Source organism: Mustela putorius, unplaced genomic scaffold (assembly GCF_011764305.1).
Source record: "Mustela putorius furo isolate JIRA1106 unplaced genomic scaffold, ASM1176430v1.1 tig00003834_pilon_pilon_pilon, whole genome shotgun sequence".
NCBI lineage: Eukaryota > Metazoa > Chordata > Mammalia > Carnivora > Mustelidae > Mustela > Mustela putorius.
The window spans coordinates 100,849,810-100,877,346 of record NW_025421987.1 but is presented as its reverse complement, the minus strand read 5'-3'; the positions used below and the strand labels follow the sequence as shown (position 1 = coordinate 100,877,346).

The 27,537-nt window shown below is 41.8% G+C and overlaps 1 protein-coding gene across 1 annotated transcript; it reads left to right on the top strand.

The window, feature by feature from the left end:
• Positions 1-1,337: 1,337 nt before the first annotated feature.
• Positions 1,338-27,051, top strand: FBXO40 (F-box protein 40). The gene is made up of 5 exons (XM_004745494.3): positions 1,338-1,648; positions 1,761-1,869; positions 18,256-18,288; positions 19,140-21,053; positions 23,759-27,051. Exons 3-5 carry the CDS (start codon positions 18,286-18,288, stop codon positions 23,972-23,974), a joined length of 2,133 nt encoding a protein of 710 aa, XP_004745551.1. The 5' UTR covers positions 1,338-1,648; positions 1,761-1,869; positions 18,256-18,285; the 3' UTR covers positions 23,975-27,051.
• Positions 27,052-27,537: the final 486 nt, after the last annotated feature.

Here is a 27,537-nt window from a genome sequence, read left to right as displayed (position 1 = left end):
AAATAAAATCTTTAAAAAAAAATACAGAAAAGAACAATGAATACTGTAACAAATGCCCATAAGGTCACTGCAAAAAAACAAAACAAAACAAAACAAAACAAAAAAAAACCTTTTAACATATTAACACATTTTTCCAGGTGTTTTTTCCAAATTTATGCTCCAAGTAAATCACACAAGAAATATCTCTGTTCACAGATGGCATCATTTATATATAGAAAATCCTAAGGAATCCATTAAAAAAAAAAAACCTATTAGAACTAATAAAGAAGCTCAGCAAAGTTTCAGAACACAAAATCAACATGTAAAATTTTTATAATTTTCCATTGCTAGTTGCTCACCTCAAATAAGCTTACCTACATAGACATATATGCATGGAAGAATCTGGGGAAAAGGGAATTCAGTGTTTGTTAACTGCTCTAGAATTCAGTACCTGTTTTCAGGACACAGGTGCATATATTCAAATAACAACATTGGTGAACACTTGGTATGTGCTGGGCACTATTCGTGTGCTTTCCATGTATTAAAGCATTAATGTGTTAGCTTATCAACACATAGTCACAGAGAGTATTATCATTCCCTTTTCACAACTGAGAAAACTGAGGTAGAGAGTAGTTAAGTAACTTGGTCACATACATAGATTAGCAAAGCCAAGATTATGTATTTTCTTTCCTCAAAAGAGAGCTGAAAGAGTTTCTTTGAAGAAAAGGTAAGGAAGAGCACCAGACTCAGAGCTACAAGAACCGAGTCAGGTGCTTGGGTGGTGCAGTCGGTTAAGCATGAGACTGTTGGTTTCCACGCAGGTTGCAGTGTCAGGGTTCTGAGACCTGGTACTGGTATTGGCTCTGTGCTCAGCAGGGAATCTGCTTGGGATTCTCTCTCTCCCTCTGCCTGCCCTCCACTCTCTCTCCCTGTCTCTTTTTCTCTCTCTCCCTGTCTCTGAAATAAATAAATCTTGGAAGGAAGGAAGGAAGGAAGGAAGGAAGGAAGGAAGGAAGGAAGGAAAGAAAAAAAGAAAGAAAGAAAGAAAGAAAAGATAAATAACTGAGTCTTTCCTCTTGCTCCTCCCCTAGCTAGCTGTGTGACCTTGGATGGACAATTGATTTCTCTGAAACTCTGGCTCTTCATCTACTGAAAGAAAAAAAAAAGAAAGAAAGAAAGTTGGACTAAGTGAAAGCTAAGGCTCCCACTAGCTCTTATTCTCTTACATCGGACTTACGTTGTGCCTGATTTCTGATTTACAAACCTTTCCTCTTTCCCAGACATGAGGGGAAAGAAGAGGGCCCGGAGAGGACAGCCACTTACTTGTCATGACAAGAAATAGGAGAAACAGAAACAGGACCGCATGTCGCTTGCACAAGTTGCTGCTTCAGCCAGTGATGGGTTTAGGTGAAAAGCACGGTTATAATTAGAGCAGCCTGAATGCTCCACCAGCCACAGTGAGCACAGCTGGATCTGCTGACTGCACGCACACGAGTCTGAGAGGCCACTCTGGCCTTGAAAATGATCCTTTTTAAATGGATTTTCCCCCTTCCTCAAGGGAGAGAAAGCCTATTGATATAAAAGCTCACTTCCCTTCCGGCTTCCTCCTGCTAAACGCTGCCCCAATGGAGACCAAGTGTTGATAAATAGGGGGAAAGAAAAAAAAATCGTAAGCTGAGCTTGGTCACATTGCCCCCTTGTGATATAGTTTTATTTTTAACTTCGAAACACTTGAACTATTTCTGCTGAAGTTTTCTCTGCTTCCCCTGCTTCCTCAACAGAACTCTGTCCTCTGCTGCAGCAGATGCACCCCAGCCACTTCCTGCGATCCCAGCCACACAGTCAAGGGACACAGGTGCAGCAGATGCTGACTCAGCCCGTGCAATCAAGGTAAGCTTTTCAAAGGGGAACAGGTGAACCAAGGGGGCCTTTGGAGTGGTGAACATGGAGATAGAGGCTGGGCTGTGCATCACCTTTTTGCTCTGAGCAAGAAGATGGTTAAGCAAATTAGTTACCTGTGGTGGGGAAATCGGTTGGCTCTGAGAATAAGACCCAGCCATATGGAAACTCTTGTTTTAAATCTAAAATGTTGGAGCAGGAAAAAATTACCTGCTTTCAGGCAGCTTACGTTCTTTCTTTTACAACCAACAGAACGGGGCTATGTGAGAACTCCAAAGCTACACAGTAGTAATGGGGGCTTGGGGAGGGCAGAGGAGGTGGTGAGGAGGTAGGTGGAAAGGCTAGAACCCAGGATTTCTATTTTTTAAACTCCAAATGCTGTGATCTTTTCATGGATATATATTGACTGTGTTAACTGCAAGTCATTCTTGCGTGCACACCATTTCATGTCCCTTAAATTCCAACCCCCGTGTCACGCTTCTGGTTAACGGGGCACAGTTATATTCACTGCATGCACTGTTTACACTTAGTCTGTAGAGCATAAGATCTGTTTTTCTCTAACAATATTCCCTAAATGCGGTTCTCTCCTTCCCAAATCTCTGGACTCCAAAATGCACCCAGAGAATAGAAGTGCAAATATTTTACAAACTGAAAAACTTACACAGGCTTTTGCATGCAAACCAAAAATTATTACAGGCTTGAAGCTTGTACATCCAGAGGGAAAAAAAGAAAATGATTAATGATACTTGAGGTATTGAAAGCTTTAAAATGTAGGTTATTTCTAGTTTTTAAAATAACTGCATAGTGTTGCATGCACAAAGAAATTGTCAGGGATAAGTGAGCAGTGTTTATTTTCTTGTTTTCCTCTGGGCCTCGCTTTAATGTTTATAGTTCAGCTAAGGACATCCTAGGAAGTAGCCTATGCAGCAAAAGGGATTCTGTACACTCTGAACTTTGCGGTCTACAGGCTAAAGCCACCAATGCCAAGTAAAAGGAGACCTATCCAGATACCCTACCTCCTGGATTCCTTCCTTCCTGCCTCTATAACCTCCAGACATATCCCATAACTGTGCTATGGATGTCTAGGTTATACTTAGGCTGGTTTGCTAGGCACAGTGCATTAGGTATAATTGCCTAACTTCATTTAATTTTGTCAGGGTTTCCATGGCACCAAGGTCTTCAAGGTATATGCTGGGATGCTATCCTAATGAGAGTGGGGCATGTTGATTTAGGAGAGCCAAGCAGACAGGTTGACTCATAGCTACCCCTAGATAATCTGGCTAATTAGCACTTTCTTGGCCAATACAAAATATTAATTTAAAATACTGATACTAATAATAGAAGCACCATATATGAGAATTAACTAGGATATAATGAAAATGCTGGAATCATTGCCTAGAAGCCCAAGATTATGAACCCAGATGTGGGAATTATCATCAGCCAACTGCTTGTATTAAAATCTCGAGCAAAGGGATTGTTTTAGTATTTTACTTTATACATTTTCTTTCCTTAGAACTAAATATCATCATAGCAGGGGAACAATTTAACAATATATAATTAAAGTAACTAATTAATTGGCTGGGAAACAGATTAAGAGCTAAAGAATATCCCTGATCTTTAACTTTTGACCTTGTCACTTCCACTAAAGTTAAAGCTCAGGAATAAATAATTATCACCAGGGCCAACCACATGAGGAGGCAAAATAGTTAGTTGCTGACATCATGTGAGGTTGCTGAAAGGGTCCCTTGCCTAAAAATATCTCCCTGACATCAACCCTGTTTGCCTACTAATTTTAAAATTATAGTAAAGAATGTTAAAGCTATTATCTGTTAATCCCATTCTCTTTTGCTTGTGTCAGTGATTTAAATATATTTGCTATATGCCTTCTCATGACCTTGTTGGCCAGTGACACTCAGGCTCTGCCTCTTCCTCATTCTTCCAGGCTCTGCCCTATTTTGCCCTTGGTACCATCTAAGCTGCCCCCCATGCCCTTGGCCACCACCCCTACACAGGTAGCTCTGTGTGGCATGTGGTTTCCAAAGAATTCTCACTATTACATCAAGGTGAGAAGCAAAGGCAAGGCACTTTACCTCTCTGCGCCTCAGTTTCTCTTGCAGTAAATGAAGAGGTTAAACTAGACACTTTCCTTTCAAAGGGAGGTCCTTTGACCATCAACTCTGCCTGGAGCGTGTTATGGATCGGAAGACTCTCAGACCACACTCCCATTCTGCCAGATTAGAATCTGCATTTTAAAGAGATTGCCCAGGTGATTCCTATATATACATTGAAGATTCAGGAGCTCCAGAGCAGAGGATCTGTGGTTATGCACCTGACCCAGACTTCTGATTAATGACTGCAAGCGTTTCAAACAAGTGCTATAACCTCCTGAAAACAATTCTGGCAGCTGAGTGTCTATTATAACTTGAACCCGAAGAAGTCTTTTCCATTCAGTTACTGCTCCATTCACCTAATAACATGGAAAACATTTCTCTTTCTTCCTTAAAAAAAAAAAAAAAAAAAGCCCCAGGGGGTTGCCTAGGTGGTTCAATGGGTTAAGGTTTTGAGTCCTGATTTCTACTCAGGTCATGATATCAGGGTCATAGGATTGAGCCCCACGTCCAGTCCAGTCCAGAGCATGAAGCCTACTTGGGATTCTCTCTCTCCTTCTCCCTCTACCCACCCAACCACACTCGAATGCATGTGCTTTCTCTCTCTCTAAAAAGAAAAAAAAAAAAAAAGCCCCAAATTAGCATACATTTGACATCATTACACTTTCCTCCTAAATTTGTTTCAAACTGGTCTCACAGCTCTCTCAAAATGCTTCTTTCTTTAGAGTTCTATTCAGTTTCATTCATTTCAATGCTATTGAATAAACATTCAGTGCTAGGAGCACCTTAGATATACTCACTCTCTCAGTCTCTCAGAAACTATTTTGTACATTCTTTGGGGAGCATTTTTGTTCTCCCTTGATATTCCAGTCAGAGCTCTTTTCCTGCCTGAACACACTCTCCTGGCCGGGAAATTTCTGCTTCATTTATGGCCTTCATCCCTGAGCACACCATCCCAGCAACTTCCCTTTGGAGGAACTGATTCTGCAGCCCATCACAAAAAAGAAGCCAATTTCAACCGACACCTTCTTTTTTTTTCCTTAATGAACAGAATAATGTATGTAGAGAAACAATAAAAATGACAAACCTGCACCTAGGAAACAAAGATGCCTCTATCTGCCTCTGTGGCATCTGAAGGATCCTCCAGCCTGGATGCAGTACTATTTGAGTTCCAGAGCTGAAGGAATGAATGTGGTGAATACAAGGTGCCCAAGGGAGTGAGTTCAGGGGGACTCATACTCTTAAAGGAGTAATTATTTTTTTTATTTTATTTTTTTTTTATTTTAAAGATTTTATTTATTTATTTGACAGAGAGAAATCACAAGTAGATGGAGAGGCAGGCAGAGAGAGAGAGAGAGGGAAGCAGGCTCCCTGCTGAGCAGAGAGCCCGATGCGGGACTCGATCCCAGGACCCTGAGATCATGACCTGAGCCGAAGGCAGCGGCTTAACCCACTGAGCCACCCAGGTGCCCAGGAATAATAATTTTCTTAAATGGGATTTAAAGATTATTAACCTGGCAGTGGAATATAAGATACAATGGAGTGAGGGAGAACTGGACATGGAAAGGCCAGCCCAAACCTGCATGAGTGATGCAATGGGAAGACAAAAAGACCCGGACGTGGAGGTGACCATGAGAATGACCTTCCTCTTAGGGGAAGGATGAACAACTGAGTGACCCTTTCCCTACTTTGTCTCATTTGTCATAATCCTATGGGTTGTTATGAACTGCACTTTATGGATGAATAAATTAGCTCTAGGGAGATTAACTTGTCCAAAATTACATAGCTAACACATGAGAGTGTTCGTTAGTTTACTTTATATTGGGAGAGTCAGATAAGGTCTCTTATGGAGGTAACATATCAGCTGAAATCTGAAGAGCAAGAAGGAGCCTGTAACACAAAAAGGAAGGGGTGAATTTTGGTAGAAAGAACAAGCATAAAGGCCCTACACAGGAATAAGTGACAATGCTGGAGCAAAGTGCTCAAGGGTAAGGTGAGGTAGAGGAGGCCAGCAGTGGACCACATTGGAGGGGACACTCATGCAGGGCCTTGTGGACCAAGATAAGGAGTCAGAGTTTATTCCTTGTGATGGGAATCCACTGGAGATTCTAAGTGGGAATAGTGACCCCGTGTTAAAATTGTGGAACTCTTTCTCAAACTCCACATATGATTGGAATCATAGGGCATTTGTCTTTCTCTGACTGACTTATTTTGCTTAGCGTAATACAATCTAGCTCCATCCACATATTTCATATGGCAGGATTTCATTTTTTGATGACTGAGTAATATTCCATTGTGTATATATATTTACCACATCTTCTTTACCCAATTATAAGTTGATGGACATTTGAGCTCTAAAGGAGAAAAAAAAAAAGGAGAGAAGGAAACAAGCCGTAAGAGACTCTTAACGATAGAGAATAAACCGAGGGTTGATGGTGGGAAGTGGATAGGGGATGACTAGATAGATGGGTGATGGGTATTAAAGAGGGCAGTTGTTTTGATGAGCACTGGGTGTTGTATATAAATGATGAATCACTGAACTCTACTCCTGAAACCAATATTGCACTGTACGTTAACTAAATTTTTTTTTTTAAAAAGCTGTTGAAATCACTCCTTCTTCTGGTAAATATAGATTACAGAGCATCAGATGGGAGGGGTGAGACTAATTATAGTCTTTTGCACCAGAGTGGATAAGGAATGATGGTGCTTGGATGCAGGCAGTGGTGGTAGAGATGGAAAGAAATGGACAGAAGTGCCCAATGCCCTTTTGGGACTTTCCCCAAGGCCTTCCTACCTAACTTATTCCAATGTAGGGCCCTGTGCTAGTTCTTTTGTGATTGGGAGCGCAAAATCGACCAGCTTCTAGCTCAGTGGTTCTTAAACTTGAGTTTATGACAGCATCAGTTGGATGTAGTTGTTCTGATTCAATTTGGTAGGGCCCAATAATTTATATTTCTAACCAGTTCCTGGGTAATACTGACATTGTGGGTCAGGTTACCACACTTTAAAGGCCATTGTTCTAGCTGACTCTCCTTTTCATATTAACTTACTCCTTTCTGAGTGATCAACACAGCACCACAACCTGCATCAAATGTTCCTCCTTTGCCAGGTTCTTAATTATCCTCTATTTCTGTAAAGAAATATCCATCCTTTAAATTCATGTACCTGGTCTTTCCATCTATTCATATTCCACTTAAACTGCATCCAGTGCAACCAGTAAAATCTAGGTCTATGTAGATTTTTTTTAAATGCTAAAGTCTAAATTATATTATTTTGACTGCTATCTCCTCCATTCAGGGAAGCTTTAAGACATATTTTGGGGAGAGTGTTTTACAGTGTTTTGACCATAGACTTGGTTGAAGTTTATTTTTAAGAGGAGGGGCTGTATTGCCTTTTCAGACAGGAAGTAAGAATTTAAAGATGAACATAGGAGCAAAGAAACTACAGGAGGAAATAGCACCTGGATAAAAATATATGGTTTCAGGCATCGAATTTTGTCAACTTTTTCCACAGTGAAGAATTTGTATAATGCACATGCTTTAATTTAATAGATTTTCCAGTTTAAACTTCAGAATATGTATTATATTATAGATTTTAATCCTAAAAACTTCACTTTCAGGGACGCCTGGGTGGCTCAGTTGGTTAAGCAGCTGCCTTCGGCTCAGGTCATGATCCCAGCGTCCTGGGATCGAGTCCCACATCGGGCTCCTTGCTTGGCAGGGAGCATGCTTCTCCCTCTGCCTCTGTCTGCCTGTGCTCACTCTACCCCTCTCTCTCTCTGATAAATAAATAAAATCTTTAAAAAAACAAACACTTCACTTTCATATGGGTACTACCTCCAATGCAAAGCCATGAGACCTGGATACTTTTCATATTTCCTCTATCCAGATGGGGCACAATATGGGATGTGGCCCAGAGGAGAACAACAACAACAAAAAAATCATCATGGGGATGAAGGTGCTTTCTATGAATTTCCTATGAATGAAGAATATCTAGCTCCCTATAATCTGGAAATATTATAGATGTATATATCTTCCTGTGCCCAGCTGGAGGAAGAGGAGCTCTCCTTTGATGGGCTCTAGTTATGGGCTTGCTTTCTTCCCAAATCACAGGGATAGAACACATGTCTCTGTGGGTCTCTGAGGGATGCAGCATGATATACCAAAGAGTACAGGGTTTTAAACCAGATAAACTTAGGCATCTTTGTGTTCCACTGTAAATGGAAATGGTAATACCCAGGTCTTATGGCCATCATGAGGATTAAATGAGATGTTATGTAGAGAACATGGTAGAACTAAAATCTTACTACTCTTTCTCTCTGGCATCCAAAATGTATAAAAATCACTCAATCTAGGACAGTCAGACAAACACTGTGGAGGATAAGGATCCAGTCCTTACACTGAAGTGGAGATTAGGAGAACAAGGCATCCTGTGTCACAAGATAACTGTAATTTGATCATCTTGGAGCAAGACCAAGTGGCTACAACCTAATATGATCAACCAAGTATCTATGTTTGTGTGGGACTAAGAGGTTTCCTGGGATCTGGAACTTTCAGAACTAAAACTAAGAGAGTCCCAGGCAAACCAGAAAGATGGCCATACTGCTTACTCAGCAATAATTAGACAATAAAGAATTTGGATTGTCCTTTATCTCAGTGGGAACAAATTCCTGTAGATATACAGCAGAAGGTTCAGATATGAGTCTTTATGCCTCCTAAGTGTGGTCTCCACTTACCGTGTCTTTCTGCTCAGCACATGTCCTCTCTCAAAGTCACTTATTTGATGTAGCTCCAGAGCCTGGCAGAAGATCTTTAAATAGCATCATTAAAAACAAAACAAACATAAGAAACAGCATCTTTGTTGCCTATGTGCATTGTTTTTCTTTTCTCTTAAAGGAATATTTTAAAATAACTTCGAAGACGTGGAGAGCAACAGGGCTCCACCACAAATGTTTCCAACTTCAATAGCACTGTTCACAAGAACCTTTCTTTGTAATGCTGAAGGATAAGAACTGATTGGTCTTGGAGTTCTTCACCACTGTCCCTCAAGCCAGACATATCCCTGCAGCTGGGACAGAGTTCTCTCTACACAAACAGAACACACAGACCTAGCTAGACCTGCTTTTCCCTTCCAAGAAACTATCTCAACTTTGTGGCAGAACCAGGCTGGCAAATAAGAAGTTGGACTTTCCTGCTGCTGGTAGCTTCTTTCATGTAGTTGTATTCTATTTGCAACCTAACTCTTCTTTCTCACTTAAAACCCAGTGCGGGGGTATTCCTGGGTGGCTCAGTGGATTAAGGCCTCTGCCTTTGGCTCGGGTCATGATCTCAGGGTCCTGGGATCGAGCCCCAAATTGGGCTCTCTGCTCAGCAGGGAGCCTGCTTCCCCCTCTCTCTCTGCCTGCCTGTTTGTGATCTCTCTCTCTCTCTCTCTCTCTGTGTGAAATAGATAAATAAAATATTAAAAACAAAACCAGTAGGGGAGTCTGAATCATCCAGAATCCATCTTTATTCATGAGTGTCTTTTATGCATAGAAAGCAGATGAGCACATTCTCCCAGCCAGGGCATAGGCCCTGCTAATATTGGAACATGTGTTCAATGGCTTTCCTCTCCCCTCTAAGCAAATACCACATTTTGAATGGCAAGTGTCCCATTGCACAACTAAAATGCCATATTTGTTCTGACAAGAGCTCTTTGGGGAACCGCCATGAGCAATGGCATTGTTAGCATTGTTCTTAATCTTGAGGCATTCAAGGTCATTGCTCACCCTTTCCATTACATCAGGACACATGGTCCTGACTCTTCACTCTCTGGTCTCTCCTTCTCTGGCTTTACTTCTCCTTACTGTCACAGTGGTCATATTCAGCTATGTACTTCATGGCTCAGATGCCTATTCCATGTTCTTCTTTCCCCAGTTATGGCTTCCTCTCTCACTTCTAAGTGACTCATTCTCAAATCTCCATCTTCCCATTCTACCCATCTCCTTCCATCCACATGATCTGTCATCACCTTAAGCAAACTTGTATTGAACTTAAGGGGCTCATCTCCCCCCCTAAAAAACGGATTCCTTCTTCTGACTTCTATTTTTCTCAGAACTAAATGATTCAAAATCTTGGCATCAAATTTGACTCTTTTTTTTTTTTTTTTTGCCATATCCAGCTGGAAACAAAAATTCTGTGATTCCCTTGCGATGCCTGCCCTCGGCCTCATCCTGCATAGCTCCACTACCATCAGTCCAACCCCCGCAGCTTCATTGCACTCTCCACGAAGCAGATTCTTGCTCTGTCCTTCCATGCCATCACTCCACAGTATTAAATGGTCCTTTATTGAGCACCAAATAATTCCATATGTGTTAGCCTCATATTTACAAATTTTCACAGCAAGTCCTCAGTGGACTTTTCCCCCCACGTGTGATCAATCTGGGATATAGCAGAAGCCTAACTGAATGTTCAGTTTTATGTTAGAAGGTCCAGAAGCTAGACTCCTGCGTCCAAAAGATGTCATCTTTCCCTATCTTATTCTGCTCTGTCTCAGTCCTGCCCTCACAGTCCTCCCCTCTGCTCAATTCCCTCTCTGGATTTAACACCTTCATTTATCTTTTCCCGGGCCCTGAATCTGCTTGTTGTTCTCTCTTGTAACTTTTTACCTGCCTCCTGATTCAAGCTCTTAGGGATGTAGGACTATCTGCCACAATCCCTCTTTCACACTCAGTAGTTCCAGTGCGTAAGAATCAGATGGGTAATGTGTTAAGGACGTGAATCCCAGACATCCCTCATTTAACCCAGAGATGCAGTCAGCCTAGCAGTGCTGTCGGATAGAACTTTGTATGCAGATGGAAATGCTCTATGCGTGTTGTCCAATAGAGTAGCTACTAACCATATGTGACACCTGAAACTTGAAAGGTAGCTAGTATGACCAAGAAACTGAATTATTAATTTTATTTCAATTTTATTAAATTTAAATAGCCATAGTGGCTGCCATATTTATAGTGCAGATTTATAGATTTAACACACATGACAGCTGATTCTACTGAGCACAGGTGTTTAAGAACTACTTAAATAAGCAGTCCAGGTGATGTTTATTCTCCCTTACTAGCACACTGCAGATAGTCAGCAAATGTGTGTTGAAGGAATGGATGAACAAACGAATACAAGAACAAATCAGAATATGATTTCCTGGGGTGCCTGGGTGGCTCAGTGGGTTAAAGCCTCTGCCTTTGGCTCAGGTCATGATCTCAGGGTCCTAGGATCGAGCCCCGCATCGGGCTCTCCACCCAGTGAGCCTGCTTCCTTCTCTCTCTCTGCCTGCCTCTCTGCCTGCTTGTGATCTCTCTCTGTCAAATAAATAAATAAAATTTTTTAAAAAAAGAGAATATGATTTCCTTGAGACATAAGGCTGTCTCTTCTGGAAAAAATAGTTGAGGGGACTTTTCCAAATTGAAAGAGTTTAAGAAGACTTACCAACCAAATGTAATAAATTGACATTAAATGTATTCTGGCTCAAAATTTAAAAATTTTTAAAAAAATATAAAAGACTCATATGGATTTAGGAAGGACAAGATGGCGGGGAAGTAGGAGGAGGCGCCGTTTCAACCTGTACCCTAAAGTGAGCTGATTACCTACCAAAGAACTCTGATCACCCATGAAATCAGCCTGAGATCAGAATTATATGCCTCTGGATCTCTACAGGGGCAGAAGACGCCAGTGGGCAGGTAAAGCAGAGTGGGAACGGTGGACTGATCTAGAAAGATAAACAAAAGGGGGAGGGAACCACCAGAGGCGACCGGTTGGAAAGTAATACCCCAATACAATCGAGAGTGCCCTGCGTCTGGGGACCAGCATTAACTTGGAGACTGGTTGAAAGCACTCCAAAAGAGCAAAGGATCGCGATGGGGGGGGGGGGATCGGGGTGGCTAGGGACAGGGGCTTAAGTCCCCAGACCCAGAACAGCCTCCCCTGGCACTGAGCCAGAGAGAGTGCATTGGAGAAACCAGGTCCCTGAGCCGCCAGCGCGCCCAAGAACGCATGGGGTCCAGCTCCTGTGAGGGGCTGGGAGCCTCGCCAGAGGGCAGAACGCGGGGCCATGATAACAGAGCCTGAGACGCGCATGCTCCTCATCCTCCCCTGAGAGAGGCGCTCGAAGGCCCAGCCTGGTGCTCTCCGACCGGAGCCACTGTATCAGAGCCTGAGACGCAGGCACGACCCACACTCTTCCCTGGGAGAGGTGTGCGCAAGCCTGGCACTCTTAGACCCAGAAAGACCAGGCACTCCCAGCCCGGTCCAGCGGGAAAATCTCAGTGTGTAATTGCTGCTTGGAACCTCTCTGGCAGTCTGGAGCTGCCCAGACAGCATCCGCTGCCATGGTTTTGGGTACAAGCAGAAGATCCTGCGTCTCCAGGGTCCGCGACTCAGAACCTGCTCTGCCAGTGGCCAAGGGGGAGTTTATATGACCTCTGCAGCACCCACAGGAGAGCAGACTGAGGCTTCTCTCTGAAAGGGAGGTCAGGGTGCAGTTTGCTTTCCTCTAAACTTACAAAAACCATCAAAAGCAGTCAAGGCCGGGGGGGGGGGGGGGGGCGGACATGAAAACCTCCAGAGAACAAAAGCCTGAAAAAATCGGTTTCTTCAGAGCCCACCCCCTTGAGGGGGGCAGGAGGACTTAACTCAGAGAACATCATTGACTGAAAACCCACCTGGCAGGCCCCTCCCCAAGAAAACTAACCAGGAAAGAAAAAAAAAAAAAAAGACTACAAGAGAACAACCACCACTACTTCATAGGAAAATCTTTATTTTTAACTCGTTCCCATTCTGGTTCGTTCTTTCTTTCTTTCTTTCTTTCTTTCTTTCCTTATATAGATAATTTTTTAACCTATTTACCATCACAGTGAGATTTCTAGTACATCAAATTCCATAATAACCTTCTAACCTGAACTGTTTGATACATACACCTGTGTTTTTCTTTTCCACTTCTATTTAAAAAAAAATTTTTTTTAATTTAGTTTAGTTTAGTTTATTCCTTTTTTATTTTTATTTTCTAATATTCATATAGCATTAAACTTCAAGGTAATCCCCTTTCCCCAATCAATGCTACCCCTATAGGTAAACCAGTTTTAATCCCCCTTTATCTTAGGAAAGTTGAGTCCTTTAACAAAGATATCAAGATACATCCAGGAAGAATCAAAACAACCTTCCTCACCCACACTGAGAATTTATAACCACTCTCCCATCTTTTTCTTTCACCAGTGTTTCTGTTTTTGTGTTTGTCCTGATAGTATATAAATCTTACACTTGGGGTTCTTTTTGATGAGGTTCTTCCTTTATTTGCTTATATATTTATTTTTTCTCTTGTCAGTCTTTTTGTTTGTCTGGTTTTGTTTGTATACTTCATAAATCTTACCTTGGGGCCCATTTGGGCTGAACCTTCTCTTTCATCTTCCCTTTTTTCCCCCTATCTCTCTCTCTCTCTCTCTTTTTTTTTCTTTTTCTTTTATTTTTCTCTCATTTGGGTGGGGAATCCTGATTGCTCAGAAGCGTTCCAGGGAACACCTTGACTGCACCATGGTCGATACATCCAGCTACATCCGTTCAGTCATCTCTCACCAAAATGACTAGGAGGAGGAATGCCCAACAGAAGGAAAATACAGAGGATGGGCCTTCTGCAACAGAGCTAACGGCTATCAACATAGACAATATGTCGGAAAGAAAATTCAGGCTAACAATTATCCAGGCAATTGCTAGGTTGAAGAAAGCCATGGATGACCAAACAGAATTGATTAGGGTAGAACTGAAAGCTACCAGGGATGAGGTTCACAATGCTCTCAATGAGTTCCAATCTAATCTAAATTCTCTCAAAGCTAGGGTAACTGAGACAGAAGATAGAGTTAGTGACCTGGAGGACAAAAAGATAGAGAGAAAGGATCAGGAGGAAGCCTGGAACAAACAGCTTAGAAGCCATGAAAACAGAACCAGAGAAATAAATGATGCCATGAAACGTTCCAATGTCAGAATTATTGGAATCCCTGAAGGGGAGGAGAAAGAAAGAAGTCTAGAAGATATAGTGGAACAAATTCTTCATGAAAATTTTCACAATCTTGCAAATGGAACCAGCGTTCATGTGCTAAAGGCTGGATGGTCTCCACCCAAGATTATAGATTCCAAAAAAACATCAAGGCACCTGATAGTCAAATTGAGGAATCATAATTGTAGATACAATCTCTTGAAAGCTGCTAGGACAAAGAGGCTCCTTACTTACAGAGGAAAGCCCATCAGAATAACATCAGACCTGTCCACAGAGACCTGGCAAGCCAGAAAGGGCTGGCAAGATATATTCAGGGCACTAAATGAGAAGAACATGCAGCCAAGAATACTTTATCCAGCAAGACTGACATTCAAAATGGATGGAGAGATAAAGAGTTTCCCAGACTGACAAGGCTTAAAAGACTATGCAACCACCAAGCTGACACTGCAGGAAATATTAAGGGGGGTTCTATAAAAGAGGAAAAGCCCGAAGAATAGCATTGAACAGAAATATAGAGGCAATCTACAGAAAGAAAGACTTCAAAGGTAACACGATGTCAATAAAAACGTATCTATCAATAATCACTCTCAATGTGAATGACCTAAACGTGCCCATAAAACGACAGGGCCCATCCATATGTTGTCTACAAGAGACCCATTTTGAACCTAAAGATACACCCAGACTGAAAGTGAAAGGATGGAGAAGCATCTTTCATGCCAATGGGCCTCAAAAGAAGGCTGGGGTAGCGATTCTCATATCAGATAAATTAGATTTTAAACTAAAGACTGTAGTCAGAGATACAGAAGGACACTACATCATTCTTAAAGGGACTATTCACCAAGATGACCTAACAACTGTAAATATCTATGCCTCCAATATGGGAGCAGCCAATTACATAAGAAAACTGTTAAGATAAAGAGTCATATTGATATGAATACATTAATAATAGGAGATCTTAACACGCCCCTCTCAGAAATAGACAGATCATCAAAGCAGAAAATCAATAAAGAACCAAGAGCATTGAATGACACATTGGACCAGAGGGACCTCATAGATATATACAGAACATTCCACCCTAAAACAACAGAATACTCATTCTTCTCAAGTGCACATGGAACCTTCTCAAGAATAGACCACATACTGGGTCACAAATCAGGACTCAACCGATACCAAAAGACTGAGATTATTCCCTGCATATTCTCAGATCACAATGCTTTGAAACTGGAGCTCAATCACAAGGAAAAGTTCAGAAGGAACTCAAACACCTGGAAGCTAAAGGCCACCTTGCTTAAGAATGCTTGGATCAACCAGGAGATCAAAGAAGAACTGAAACAATTCATGGAAACCAATGAGAATGAAGACACTTCAGTCCAAAACCTATGGGATACAGCAAAGGCAGTCCTAAGGGGGAAATATATAGCCATCCAAGCCTCCCTCAAAAAATTGAAAAATTCAGAACACAGCAGCTGTCTCTACACCTTGAAGAACTGGAGAATCAGCAACAAATCAAACCAACCCCACACATAAGAAGGGAAATAATCAAGATTAGAGCAGAGATCAATGAGGTAGAAACCAGAGATACAGTAGAACGTATCAATGAAACTAGAAGCTGGTTTTTTGAAAGAATCGATAAGATCAATAAACCATTGGCCACACTAATCCAAAAGAAAAGAGAGAAAGCCCAAATTCATAAAATTATGAATGAAAAGGGAGAGATCACAACAAACACCAAGGAAGTAGAAACAATCATCAGAAGTTATTATCAACAGTTATATGCCAATAAACTAAGCAACCTAGATGAAATGGATGCATTCCTGGAAAACTATAAACTCCCAAAATTCAATCAGGAAGAAATTGACAACTTGAATAGACCGATATCTAGTAACGAGATTGAAGCAGTGATCAAAAACCTCCCAAAAAACGAGATCCCAGGACCTGACAGATTCCCTTGGGAATTCTACCAAACTTTCAAAGAAGAAATAATGCCTATTCTCCTGAAGCTGTTTCAAAAAATTGAAGCTGAAGGAAAACTTCCAGACTCTTTCTATTTAGCCAGCATTACCCTGATCCCCAAACCAGGCAAAACCCCACCAAAAAGGAGAATTTCAGACCAATATCCCTGATGAATATGGATGCTAAGATTCTCAACAAGATCCTAGCAAACAGGATCCAACAGCACATTAAAAAGATTATCCACCATGACCAGGTGGGATTCATCCCTGGGCTATAAGGATGGTTCAACATTTGCAAATCAATCAATGTGATAGAACAAATTAATAAGAGAAGAGAGAAGCCTCTCAATTGATGCAGAAAAAGCATTTGACAAAATCCAGCATCCATTCCTGATTAAAATGCTTCAAAGTATAGGGATAGAGGGAACATTCCTGAACTTCATAAAATCTATCTATAAAAGACCCACAGCAAATATCATCCTCAATGGGAAAAAGCTCACAGCCTTCCCGTTGAGATCAGGAACACAACAAGGATGCCCACTCTCACCACTCTTGTTCAACATAGTATTACAAGTCCTAAAAATATAAAATAATTTTTTGGCATTTGGGGGACAATTAGATAAATTTGAACACAGGTAGCATATTACACAATATTGGGAAATATCTTTTAGTTTTCTTAGGTGAGATAATGTTATTGAGGTTACAAAGGAAAATGTCTTTAATCTTAGGAAATACATGCTGAAATACTTAGGGATGAGGTGTCATTATAACAGCAATTTATTTTTAAGTGGTTTGACAAAAACTCTGTGTGCGTGCACGTGTGTGTGTGTGTGTGTGTGTGTGTGTGTGTGTGTGTAGAGAGAGGGAGAGAGAGAAAGCAAAAGTGGCAAAATGTTAACTTTTGGATCTAGGTAGAATACATGGGTATTCATTGTATACATTCTTTCACCTTTCTTATGTATTAAAAATTCTTTAGAAAGTTGAAGGAAAAATCATCCACAATGAACGGACAGATTCTAAAGTAAGATAAAATAAAATTTCAAAATACTGCATTTTCTGACTTTTGGGTGCTCACACCAGCTCACCCAGCCACCCCACCCCTCTCCATCCCAGACTGACACAAGGCTGACGTTATGCTACAAATTCCCTAGACCAGATGATGCATGCTGGCAAGCTACACAGATCCTATGTAACTTGCGTACTTGTTTTTCCTTGGCTCAAATAGAGGGTTTTCTTTAGAAAAATTAAGTTAGTTGCCAAATTGAAAATTCCAAGAATTTCTATGTTGATACATTATATAACAAAAATTTTGCAATATAATTAAATATAAAATACTTATTTCATGATAGCAAACATGCATAGGTGATGTCTATGAGACAAGTACCATTGTAAAAGTTTCAGGTATATAAATCATTTACTCCTCACAACAGCACTATGAGATAAGTATTATTATTGTAATCTGTTTACAGATGAGGAAAATGATGAACAAGGATATTAAGGAACTTTTTCAGTTTTACAACTACTGATTCCTAGTGCTGGGTTAAATCTTGTATAATCTGCCTCCTAATCACTATACTATATGACCACTCACAAAACTCTGCATCTCCAGTTTCTCTGGAAAAATCAGATGATCTGGTAACATATTCCCACATGGGACCAAATGACCAGAGCCAGGGAGCTAGATTCTCCTGAAGGCAGGGCATCTTCTCTTCTGCTTGCTAGAATCCCATCGGGCCCTCTTCTGGGTCCTTGAGGTCTGACCCCTGCTCTAGCCATGGCACACCTAAATTTACCATGTTGAAGGACAGATGGTAGATATATCACAGATACTTGTACACTGCCCCAGACCAACCTGGATATCAGGTTGTAGGCATGAAGCTCTAGTGGGAGAGAAAGCTAGAAGGTTAACCTGGGCTAGAAGAGCATGTGGCAGTGATAGGATGTATGGATGGGTGGAATGTCAGGATAAGTGTTGATAAACAATGGAGAATATTACAAGAAACAGAAGGTACATATCCCAAGACTGTTAAGATGCCCATCAGAAGGCAGTGTAGGTCAGTGAGAAGAGTGTGGGCTAGCACGGCCCAGGATTCCATCGCTTAGCAGCTCTATCACCTTGGACAAGTTACTTAACTTCTCCAGCTTCCATTTCCTGGACTATAAAGTGGGGCAATGACATTTTATCTCCAGGTGGTGAAAGGATTTAAATAAGAGTATGCAAAGTCTCTATGACTCCTGTTCATATATATAACAAAAATACTTTTCTTACTAATCATTAATATTTTCATGTTTTTCCCTAGATTTACAAAGCAAGAAGAAACTAGGAAGCTATGGTAAGTACCAGGTGATTATTGGATCTTCATCTTTCAAGGGTCCAGATCTGGCAGGCTTCATCTGACCTGTAGCCCAAACAGCTGGCAAATTTGCCCTTATGGTTGATGATATTTATTGACTTTGGGCCAAACCAGAGATGATAGAGCAGAATCTAGAAGAAATTGACATGGAGTAGGGGAAAACCAGGGAGCTGAAAAAGATTTGTGAGCAAAGATTTTTAGTAAAACTTCAAAAATGAAAAGCCCAAATATCCAGCAATACACGAAGTGGCTGACAATTCCTTCCTTCAGCAAACTGAGTACCTATGATGGTCCAGGTGCTGGGGATGCAGATGTGAACAAAACTAGACATGGCCCATGTCTTCCCAGCACTGGGTAGATAGCTGGTTAAATGAATGACAGCACACTCACTCTGGAATGTTATGCTATCATTAAGAAGACGGTTTGCAAACAATCGATAAAACAGTGTGATCTCATGTTATAATAGAGAGTTACAAAGCAGGGTGCAGAACTGTATTTATAGTATTAACTGGGTCATATAAATCACCCCTAATCTATAACTCAAAACAATTATCAATAGTGTATTCCATTATATTCAGGTTTTTCTTTTTCTATTCTAAACACATCTACTATATTTATAGAATAAACTATTAGAAAATGAAGAAGAGTGTTGGTAGTTATTCTTGGGTTGTGCTTTTTGCTTTCTTCTCTATGATTTTCTAGATTGTCCAAGGTTCCTATAATAAGGATGTATAAAGAGGAAATAAGTCAATTAAAACACAGTCACAGTCATGCATAGGACTTCTCTTCTGCATTTATTTTCTCTTTCTCCTTGCTGTTGGTTTCTCTAGGGCAGGGCACGCAGGCCTCTAACTGGGCAGCACAGGCATTGTGAGAAATGCTTCAACCGTCACTGCCACATTCCTGTGGAGCCTGATGTCTCCTGTCTGGTGATAAACTGTCACCTGTCCTGTGGTGCCACCTTCCACATGTGCAAAGAGGCAGAGCATGAGCTCCTCTGCCCTCTGGAGGAGGTTCCATGCCTCAACTCTGAATATGGCTGTCCGCTTTCCATGTCCCGCCATAAGCTGGCCAAGCATTTACAAGTGTGCCCCGCCAGTGTGGTCTGCTGCTCCATGGAGTGGAATCGCTGGCCGAATGTGGACTCTGAAACAATCCTTCATGAGAACATAATGAAAGAGACCCCCAGTGAGGAGTGTTTGGACACAGCTCTTGCCCTCCAGGACCAGAAGGTCCTCTTTAGATCTTTGAAAATGGTAGAACTTTTCCCAGAAACTAGAGAGCCCACTGAAGAGGAGCCTACTATGAATGGTGAAGCTAGCTGGGAGGAAATGGGAGGAGCAGTGGGTGGAGCAGAAGCCAGTTTGGTACCACATGGAGGCCTATCAGCAACTAATGGAGAGATGGTAGAACTGAGTCAAGAAGAACGAGAGGTGTTAGCCAAAACCAAAGAAGGGATGGACCTGGCCAAGTTTGACAAGTGGGAAAATATATTCAGCAAAGAGCATGCAGCCTCTGCTTTAACAAGCTCATCAGTAGGCTGTGAGAGTAAGAATGGGCACAACCCAGGGAAAGAACAGTTTTCTAGCGACAATAACATGGGAGGAGAGGAGACTTTCAAAGAGAAAGAACCACAGGAAAAACAGAAGCAGCAGGACTTTCATGCAGCTCTGGAAACAACAGGGCTCGCGCCTTGGCAAGACGGTGTTCTGGAAAGACTGAAAACAGCTGTGGATGCAAAGGACTATAATATGTACCTGGTGCACAATGGGAGGATGCTTATTCACTTTGGTCAGATGCCTGCTTGCACGCCTAAGGAGAGAGACTTTGTTTATGGCAACCTTGAGGCTCAGGAAGTGAAGACTGTTTACACCTTCAAAGTTCCTGTGAGCTACTGTGGGAAGCGGGCTCGTGTTGGAGATGCCATGTCGAGTTGTAAGCCAAGTGAACACAAGGCAGTAGACACTTCAGATTTAGGGATCACGGTGGAGGACCTACCCAAATCAGATCTCATTAAGACCACCCTCTTGTGTGCTTTAGAAAGAGAACTTAAAGGTCATGTCATCTCTGAATCCAGGAGCATTGATGGACTGTTCATGGATTTTGCTACACAGACATACAATTTTGAGCCAGAACAATTTTCCTCTGGGACAGTGCTGGCTGACCTCCTAACCAATGCCAACCCAGGAGGGCTCCATGTGGAACTCCACAGTGAGTGTGTGACCAGGAGACACAACAAGAGCAGCTCTGCCTTCACTTTCACTTGCAACAAATTCTTCAGGAGGGATGAATTCCCCCTACATTTCAAGAATGTCCACACAGACATTCAATCATGTCTCAATGGCTGGTTCCAGCATCGATGCCCTCTCGCCTACTTGGGGTGTACTTTTATTCAAAACCATTTCCGTCCCCCTGGGCAAAAGGCAAAAGTGATCTATAGTCAGGAGCTTAAGACCTTTGCCATCAAGCCAGAGGTTGCCTCAGAGCTGAGTGAGAGAAAGAAGAACAACCATCTCTCAGGTCATGGAGGAAAAAGCCAGAATTGTCTAACCAGTCTGCCCCTGGAGGTTTTGCAGTACATTGCTGGGTTCTTGGACAGCATCAGCCTGTCCCAGCTTTCCCAGGTGTCTGTGCTGATGAGAAATATCTGTGCTACTTTGTTACAAGAGAGAGGGATGGTCCTCCTGCAGTGGAAGAAGAAGAGGTATTCTCATGGAGGCACCTCCTGGAGAGTCCACAGAGAGGCAAGTAAACCCTCATTCATTCATTCATTCATTAAACAACTATTTAGTAAGAGGAAAATAAGTTTGTCTCAAATGATATTTGAGCCAAATATCATTTCTGTGTGGCAAGCAATGTACTAGGCACTGGCATTGCACTAGGTTCCTGGGAAGAAGACATAATCCTTGAACTCAAGGAGGTCATTCTGATGGAGAAGATAGACCTATAGACATATAAATGACAATATAGATAGTCATACCTGTTTATCTCTGTGTATATGTCCTGGGTAACTTCGGTTTGCTCACGTGATTCATTCTCCAACCCTGTCCACTATGATCAGTCCCCCAGGAGTGATTTCTACAGACTGCCTCAATCAACAACCTTGCCCTCCAGCTTCCAGTTGGGCAAATCTACTGCGCGTGTGTCAGTGGAAATGGAGGGAGAAGAGTGAGTTGACAAATCTATTCTTCTGGCTTCCTCCCTGCATGCATTCTCCCCTCCTCCCCTCCATGACACTAGCACTGGCCATGTCCCTCTACTGAAGATGACTATATCGAGTGACTCTCTCCACACAATTACTCATTCTTGGTTCCAATGACCTCCTTTCTTCTTCCCTTTCAGGCCCAGGGTGTTACACTCTAGATTGTTACTAGCCTGGGTACTGCATTATATCTGTGGCTTACCTACACCCTGCCCAGACATTTGCATATCGTTATTTTTTTAAATTTTCTTCAATTTACCCAATTTAAGTGTGCCATCTGTTTCCTGCCTTGGAGTCTGATACAGTATGCCAACAAATTCTCCACAGTCCCATATCAACTAATTTAAAAAACAACAAACTGTTTTTGCCTTTGTTAAAGACATTTTGAAATTCTAAAATAATCTGGTCCACCTGGTTCAAATATCTATTTACTTTCTCAAAAAACTCTGCTATATAAATCAAAGAGTCATTCTCTTTGGAAAAATCTTATTCCTTTTTCCTAATCTTACTGAACTGCATCATAACTTCTATCAGCTTATATCATACAAAAGTGAAACTCCTAATTCATTACTTATGAGATGCGCTTGGCATCTTTCCCATGGTAAATATGTGGTAATATGAACTACAAATTGATGATACCCATTTAGATCAATAATTCCATAATCACACTATAGAATTTCTTCCCAAAATGTGGGTGTGTGCAGAATGACACTGGAGAGTTAGAGTTGTTTACACCTATTTTCACTGATTATGTCTAAAACATCTTATATGTTTTCCATTATTTATTCCCTGAGCAATCTTCTTCAAAAAATAATTGTCAGACTCTCCTTCATGTAGCCAGGCCTGCATCCATGTGTTAAACACCGACTTCCACCCATCCACATGTTAGGGATAAACATGAATAAGACTGAGATCCTGCCCTCAGGAACTGTATGGTCTAGAACTATCTAATATCTTCCTCTATAAAATCAGATTAAATAATTTACATATTAGAAATTTCATTATTTTTTGGCTCATGTTTGTTCCCTATTCAGTAATTGCTGACCACTCCTGAATATCATTTGAGACAAACTAATTTTCCTTTAGAAAGGAAAAAAGAAGAAGAAGAAGAAAAAAAAAAGAGAATTTTAGTTGGAGCTCAAGAATGCTTATATTAAAATGCCTTTTTTTTTTTTTAAGTGAAAACAGAAATAGTTCTAAGATCCCTGGAAACACTTTTCTTATATTGGAACAATGATAATAAACTGAGGGTAAAGTTTCAAGTTGAAAGGGATCAAGTTATGTCTACCCTGACGGCCGGATTTTAAGATTAGTGACTTTGCCACCACATCCTAGGTGGAAGGGCAAAAAGGGGTTTTTGTACCAGACACTTGGATTTCTCCTGAGGTTTCTGTTCTAGTGTGGCTCTTCTTAGTTAGGATACTTTTAGTTTTAAGCAACAGAAAACCAACTTAAAACAGCATCAATAATAAAGGGAACTGTCATCCAAAGGCCATGACTCAGGTAAAGTTTGATCTGGCAGCAAAATGCCCCCAAATGACCTATTTACTTTCTATTTCTTACCTCTACTTCCTCTCTTATGGCTCCATTCTAAAACACAGCTCTCCCTTGGTGGTCCCTGGGGGCTGCCAGCAGCTCCTAAGACTCAAGTTCCCCAGCTGAAGTAGAGAGGGGAAAAAGGGAACCCACTTCTTGATATCTCTAGCAAAAGTCCTAGGGTAGGGCGCCTGGGTGGCTCAGTTGGTTAAACGACTGCCTTTGACTCAAGTCATGATCCTGGAATCCCGGGATTGAGTCCCACATCAGGCTGCCTGCTCGGCCAGGGAGTCTGCTTCTTCCTCTGACCCTTCCCCTTCTCATGCTCTCTCTCTCTCAAATAAATAAATAAAATCTTAAAAAAAAAAAATAGAAGTCCTAGGGTAGAGTCCGATTGATGCAAATTGTCTTGATTTGAACTATGTGTCTTTGTAGAGCAGATAGCTGTCGCTGTTGGGAGGGGGTGGGTGTGGGTCTACAGCAGAGTGCTGTAGGCATTCCCACATAATTATATGGCTGGCTGGGAAGATAATCAATTGGAAGGGTGATCTAGGAATTGGATATTGACGAAAGAGTTAGCAAATGTCTGCAGCAGCTGGAAGCTAAGAACGTGAAGAACGTGAAGAACTGAAGGTATGACACTCTTTAGATAAAGCCAGCCTAAGGGTATTGCCCCAGTGTTCACTTTTGAACTTCCGTATTTCCTAACAGATCTGGCAATTCAGCAGCCTCTTCTCCAAAATCAAGAGCTGGGAGTTTAATGAAGTTGCCTCCATGGCTGAACACCTGAAGGCCTGTCCTTTCAACGTTGTAGAGCATAAGACGGACCCAATTCTTTTGACCAGCATGTGTCAGCTCCAGGAGCAGGCTCGAGAGAGCTTAGTTACCACCTTTAGAGACAGACCACGAGGTAGACACACCTGCTAAAGATTCAGATGCCACCATTCTTGGATTTACTGAAAGTAGGACAGAGTGATTTTGAGGACTTCCTTCTGTAAACTGCATATGTGCTTGCCTAGGGGTGTTGAAGCATGCACTGCCCTAAACCTGAGCAAGTACACAAGGTCTGAGAATTTCTGAAGCCACGGCTTATACACTTGCTATAAGGGCCATACTGATAACCTATTTCCTCCCGCCACCCCTTTTTTTCCCCTATAACAAATCAGTTTGAGGAGAAAATAGGTAACTTGAGGCCATTTGAAAGATGAGCCCAAGTCTTAGGAAATGAGAGAGCAGTGAAATTCCAGAACCAGCATGGCCCCTGTGCTGTTGTGGAGAACATTTTAGTTGATGAGCACTTTCAAATTTAGAGGGTAGGCTATGCAGGGGTGGGAGCTGAGGTGCATCCCAGGGCACCCAGGGTGAAAGGCACACGGTTTGATGGTTCTGGAGCTGGGGTTATCTTGACAGTTAAGTCCAGGTCTTCTTTTTGTCACTCTACCACCTGTAAGCCCAGGAAGTCCAAGCACAGCACAGCCCAATAAAATGGAGACCTTGGCTGAGCACAGCAGCATCAAAGGCACCGCAGGCCAAAGAATGAGAGGCAGAAATGAGGTCACGGAGTTCACTGTGGAGAATCTTGGCGATATACAGGAGAGCCTTGCAAAATGAGGAAGAGTTCAAAGGAGACATTGTATTAATGAAGAAAATTAGCACTAAAAGCCACAAGCCTACTTTTAAACATGTCAAAAGTGAACTAAGAGTCAAGGTTATTTTCTTCTTAAGATTATACTCTCGGTCTGGATTTGGGATAGCATAGGCACCAGCCTGAGGCTAGCTGAGATGACAGCAAGACACTAATACGAATTCCAGTGTCAGGCAAGAGTGCATGCCCAGAGAGACCTCTCCTTTGGCAAAGTCCAGACAAGGCCCACTACAGTTCCTGTGGCACCAGACACCTGGTCCCAGACACCCGGTTCCAGACACCACTCAAGTACCCGGTCAGGGGCCATGGGAAGGAACACACCTGAACATAGTAGATCCCTGTAATTGCTCCTACCTATTGTTGTTCATGACTCTAGTCTATCAGAAATGGGTGATAACATTGGTCTTGGGTAACAGTGAATACTCATGAAGACAAGAGTAAAATACATAATAGAATCTGCCATCCCCTAAAGCAGGGTTTCTCAGAACTACTGACACTTTGAACTGAATAATTCTTTGTTGGAAGGGACTGTCCTGTGTGTTGTAGGATATTTAGCAGCATCCTTGGCCTCTATCCAATAGATACTTGTAGCATCCGCACTGCTGTAAAAACCAAAAAGTGCTTCCGGACATTGCCAAATATCCTCTGGGAGTGAAACCACTCTGGGTTGAAAATCACCCTAAACAATGTCATACCAGTGCCAGTAAGTTAGGGTAAGATTTTTGGCACAGTAAAACTTTACATAATGATCTACAGTGGTGGTGATTTTATCAGGCTCTTCTTTATTTACTAGATAAGTTTTAGACAGATGTAACTTTAAGTTGGGAACTAGATGGAGCTGATTGATTGGTGTGCCTTTATGTCTTTAAGTCATGTGCAAAAAGCATATCCTTTCCGCTTTCTCCAGATGTAGCAGAAACAGGGCATATTGAACTATTTATCTTGGGTTTCTTTCCCTCTCACCTGAATCAGTGCCATTTTCCCAGCAGTCCTGAGGAAAGTGAGAAAGAGGGGAGAGGAGGACAGATATTATGGGGAAGCAGAGAACAAAGAACTTTGATAACAAAAAGAAAGAGTCTAGTCAATCTAGATGCTTATTGTTGACTGGATCTCTCTCTCTGAACATGGTACAGAGCTAGTATAGATGTAGTAGAGGACACTTGTGAGAAGAGTCACAAGCAAGTCTGAGCAAGTCTCAGAGTAGAAACCTGCTCATCTTTTCATTATGGTGCACCACAACTTACTAGTTGGTAATGTAACTCTATGTTTCTTAATCCATTTTGCTTGGTTTATATTTCATATTTGTGTATAAGTCACCATTTTCTAAAAATACAACTATAGTGTGAGTTATGATTTTATTCAGTGAAGATGAGTAACTGAAAACAACTGAACACTGAAGTGGAAAAAGGGAAAAGTTCTTCAGGTATCAGTTCCATGTGTTTTGAATCTAGCTCTTTCCTATCTGGAGAAAGAAAGCTCCTATAATCCACTCTGGGTTTCTTCTTTTATTAGACAAAGAGAGAAAGGGGAGCTATTGACCAAGGGAGATGAAAATCAGGGGCTGCTCTTGGGCAGATGAGAATTAAAGAGAAAGGAAGAGAGTAGAGTATTTTCCTTTACAACCTGGGCAGGGCAGGTCCCACAGAACAGCCAGGAGACTGCCCGTATGGCTCTGTGGGCTGCACACTTGCAGTTCATCTTTATTTTCCTAGTTGTTGCCTTTGGAGCAATATTGATCAACATCATCAAACACATGTGTTAAGATATTTAATTGAATATGTTGCAGGAAACCAGGATACTACAAGTGTCGACGGGTCTACACAAACAAGCACATTTTATGGTGAGAAGGCAGTGGGAGCAAAAAGGAAGCCTCTTAGAGAGACTGTAGATCAGACAGAAAAATGACTGGATTCACGAGATGAGGCCGTGGTGAGTAGCATGCGCGCCAGAATTACCTGACAGAGGCAAGACAACTAGACATGGCCTCAGATTAAGAAGAAGCTGAGGGGAGTGAAAAGGAATAGGGATAGGAGATTGGACAGGGTGGTGTCTATGAACAGACCCTTAATGAGTAGCACCACCAAGAATGTAATCCAGAGTAGAGATCAGCCAGATGTGGAGGGCGAAGTCTGTAGCACTGAAACAGAAAGGACGTTTCTGTCTTCTAATGAAAGGAAAATTGAAAAGCAATGTGGGGCTTGGAGTTGTAACCAGAAAACCACTTTGAGAGTCTGGTCTCTGTGTGATATCAAGTCAAACTGAAGTGAAGAATGAGATTGTGTATATCTCTGAAGACTTGCCTCTGGATGCTGGAAATCCCAATGTCTCTAGAAGCAGAAATAAAAGCTGTTTTGCAATCTGGATGGCTACCTGGGTGAGTCTTGTAAGTTAGGTCTGAAGACAGATTTGTGAATCCCTGGCACACAGGTCATTGTGGAAACAAAGGAGTGTGTATCCTAAAGAAAAACCAAGAACCAGCCCGAGGGATGCAGTGCTCTAGTCATGTGAGGAGCTCACCAACTTTACAAAGCCCTAGAGCAATTCTGGATCTCAATCACTAATCCTAGCTTCCCCTTGATCCCACTGTTTTCTTTATCTTTGCTCCAAATCCCTGACTTTTATTCTGATTTTGCCCGTGATCTCCTATCAGACCTTGCTGAACCCAGTAGGCTGGGGCCTCTCATTCTTTCTCAACCCCATCATTTGTTTGGTGATTTGCTTTTTGTCTACCACTAGCTATCCAAACCGGATTCACCTCTTTTCTTATCAGCCTTGGCTCTGGACCATATAGAATGTTCTTAAGTTTCCTCTGTCTGCCTTCTATTTGGTTATCAGTTTCAGTCAA

Excerpts from the sequence above, each read along its gene's own strand:
- FBXO40 (XM_004745494.3), top strand. Across the intron at positions 21,054-23,758 it reads CCTGGAGAGTCCACAGAGAG|ATCTGGCAATTCAGCAGCCT; the intron begins GCAAGTAAACCC and ends ATTTCCTAACAG.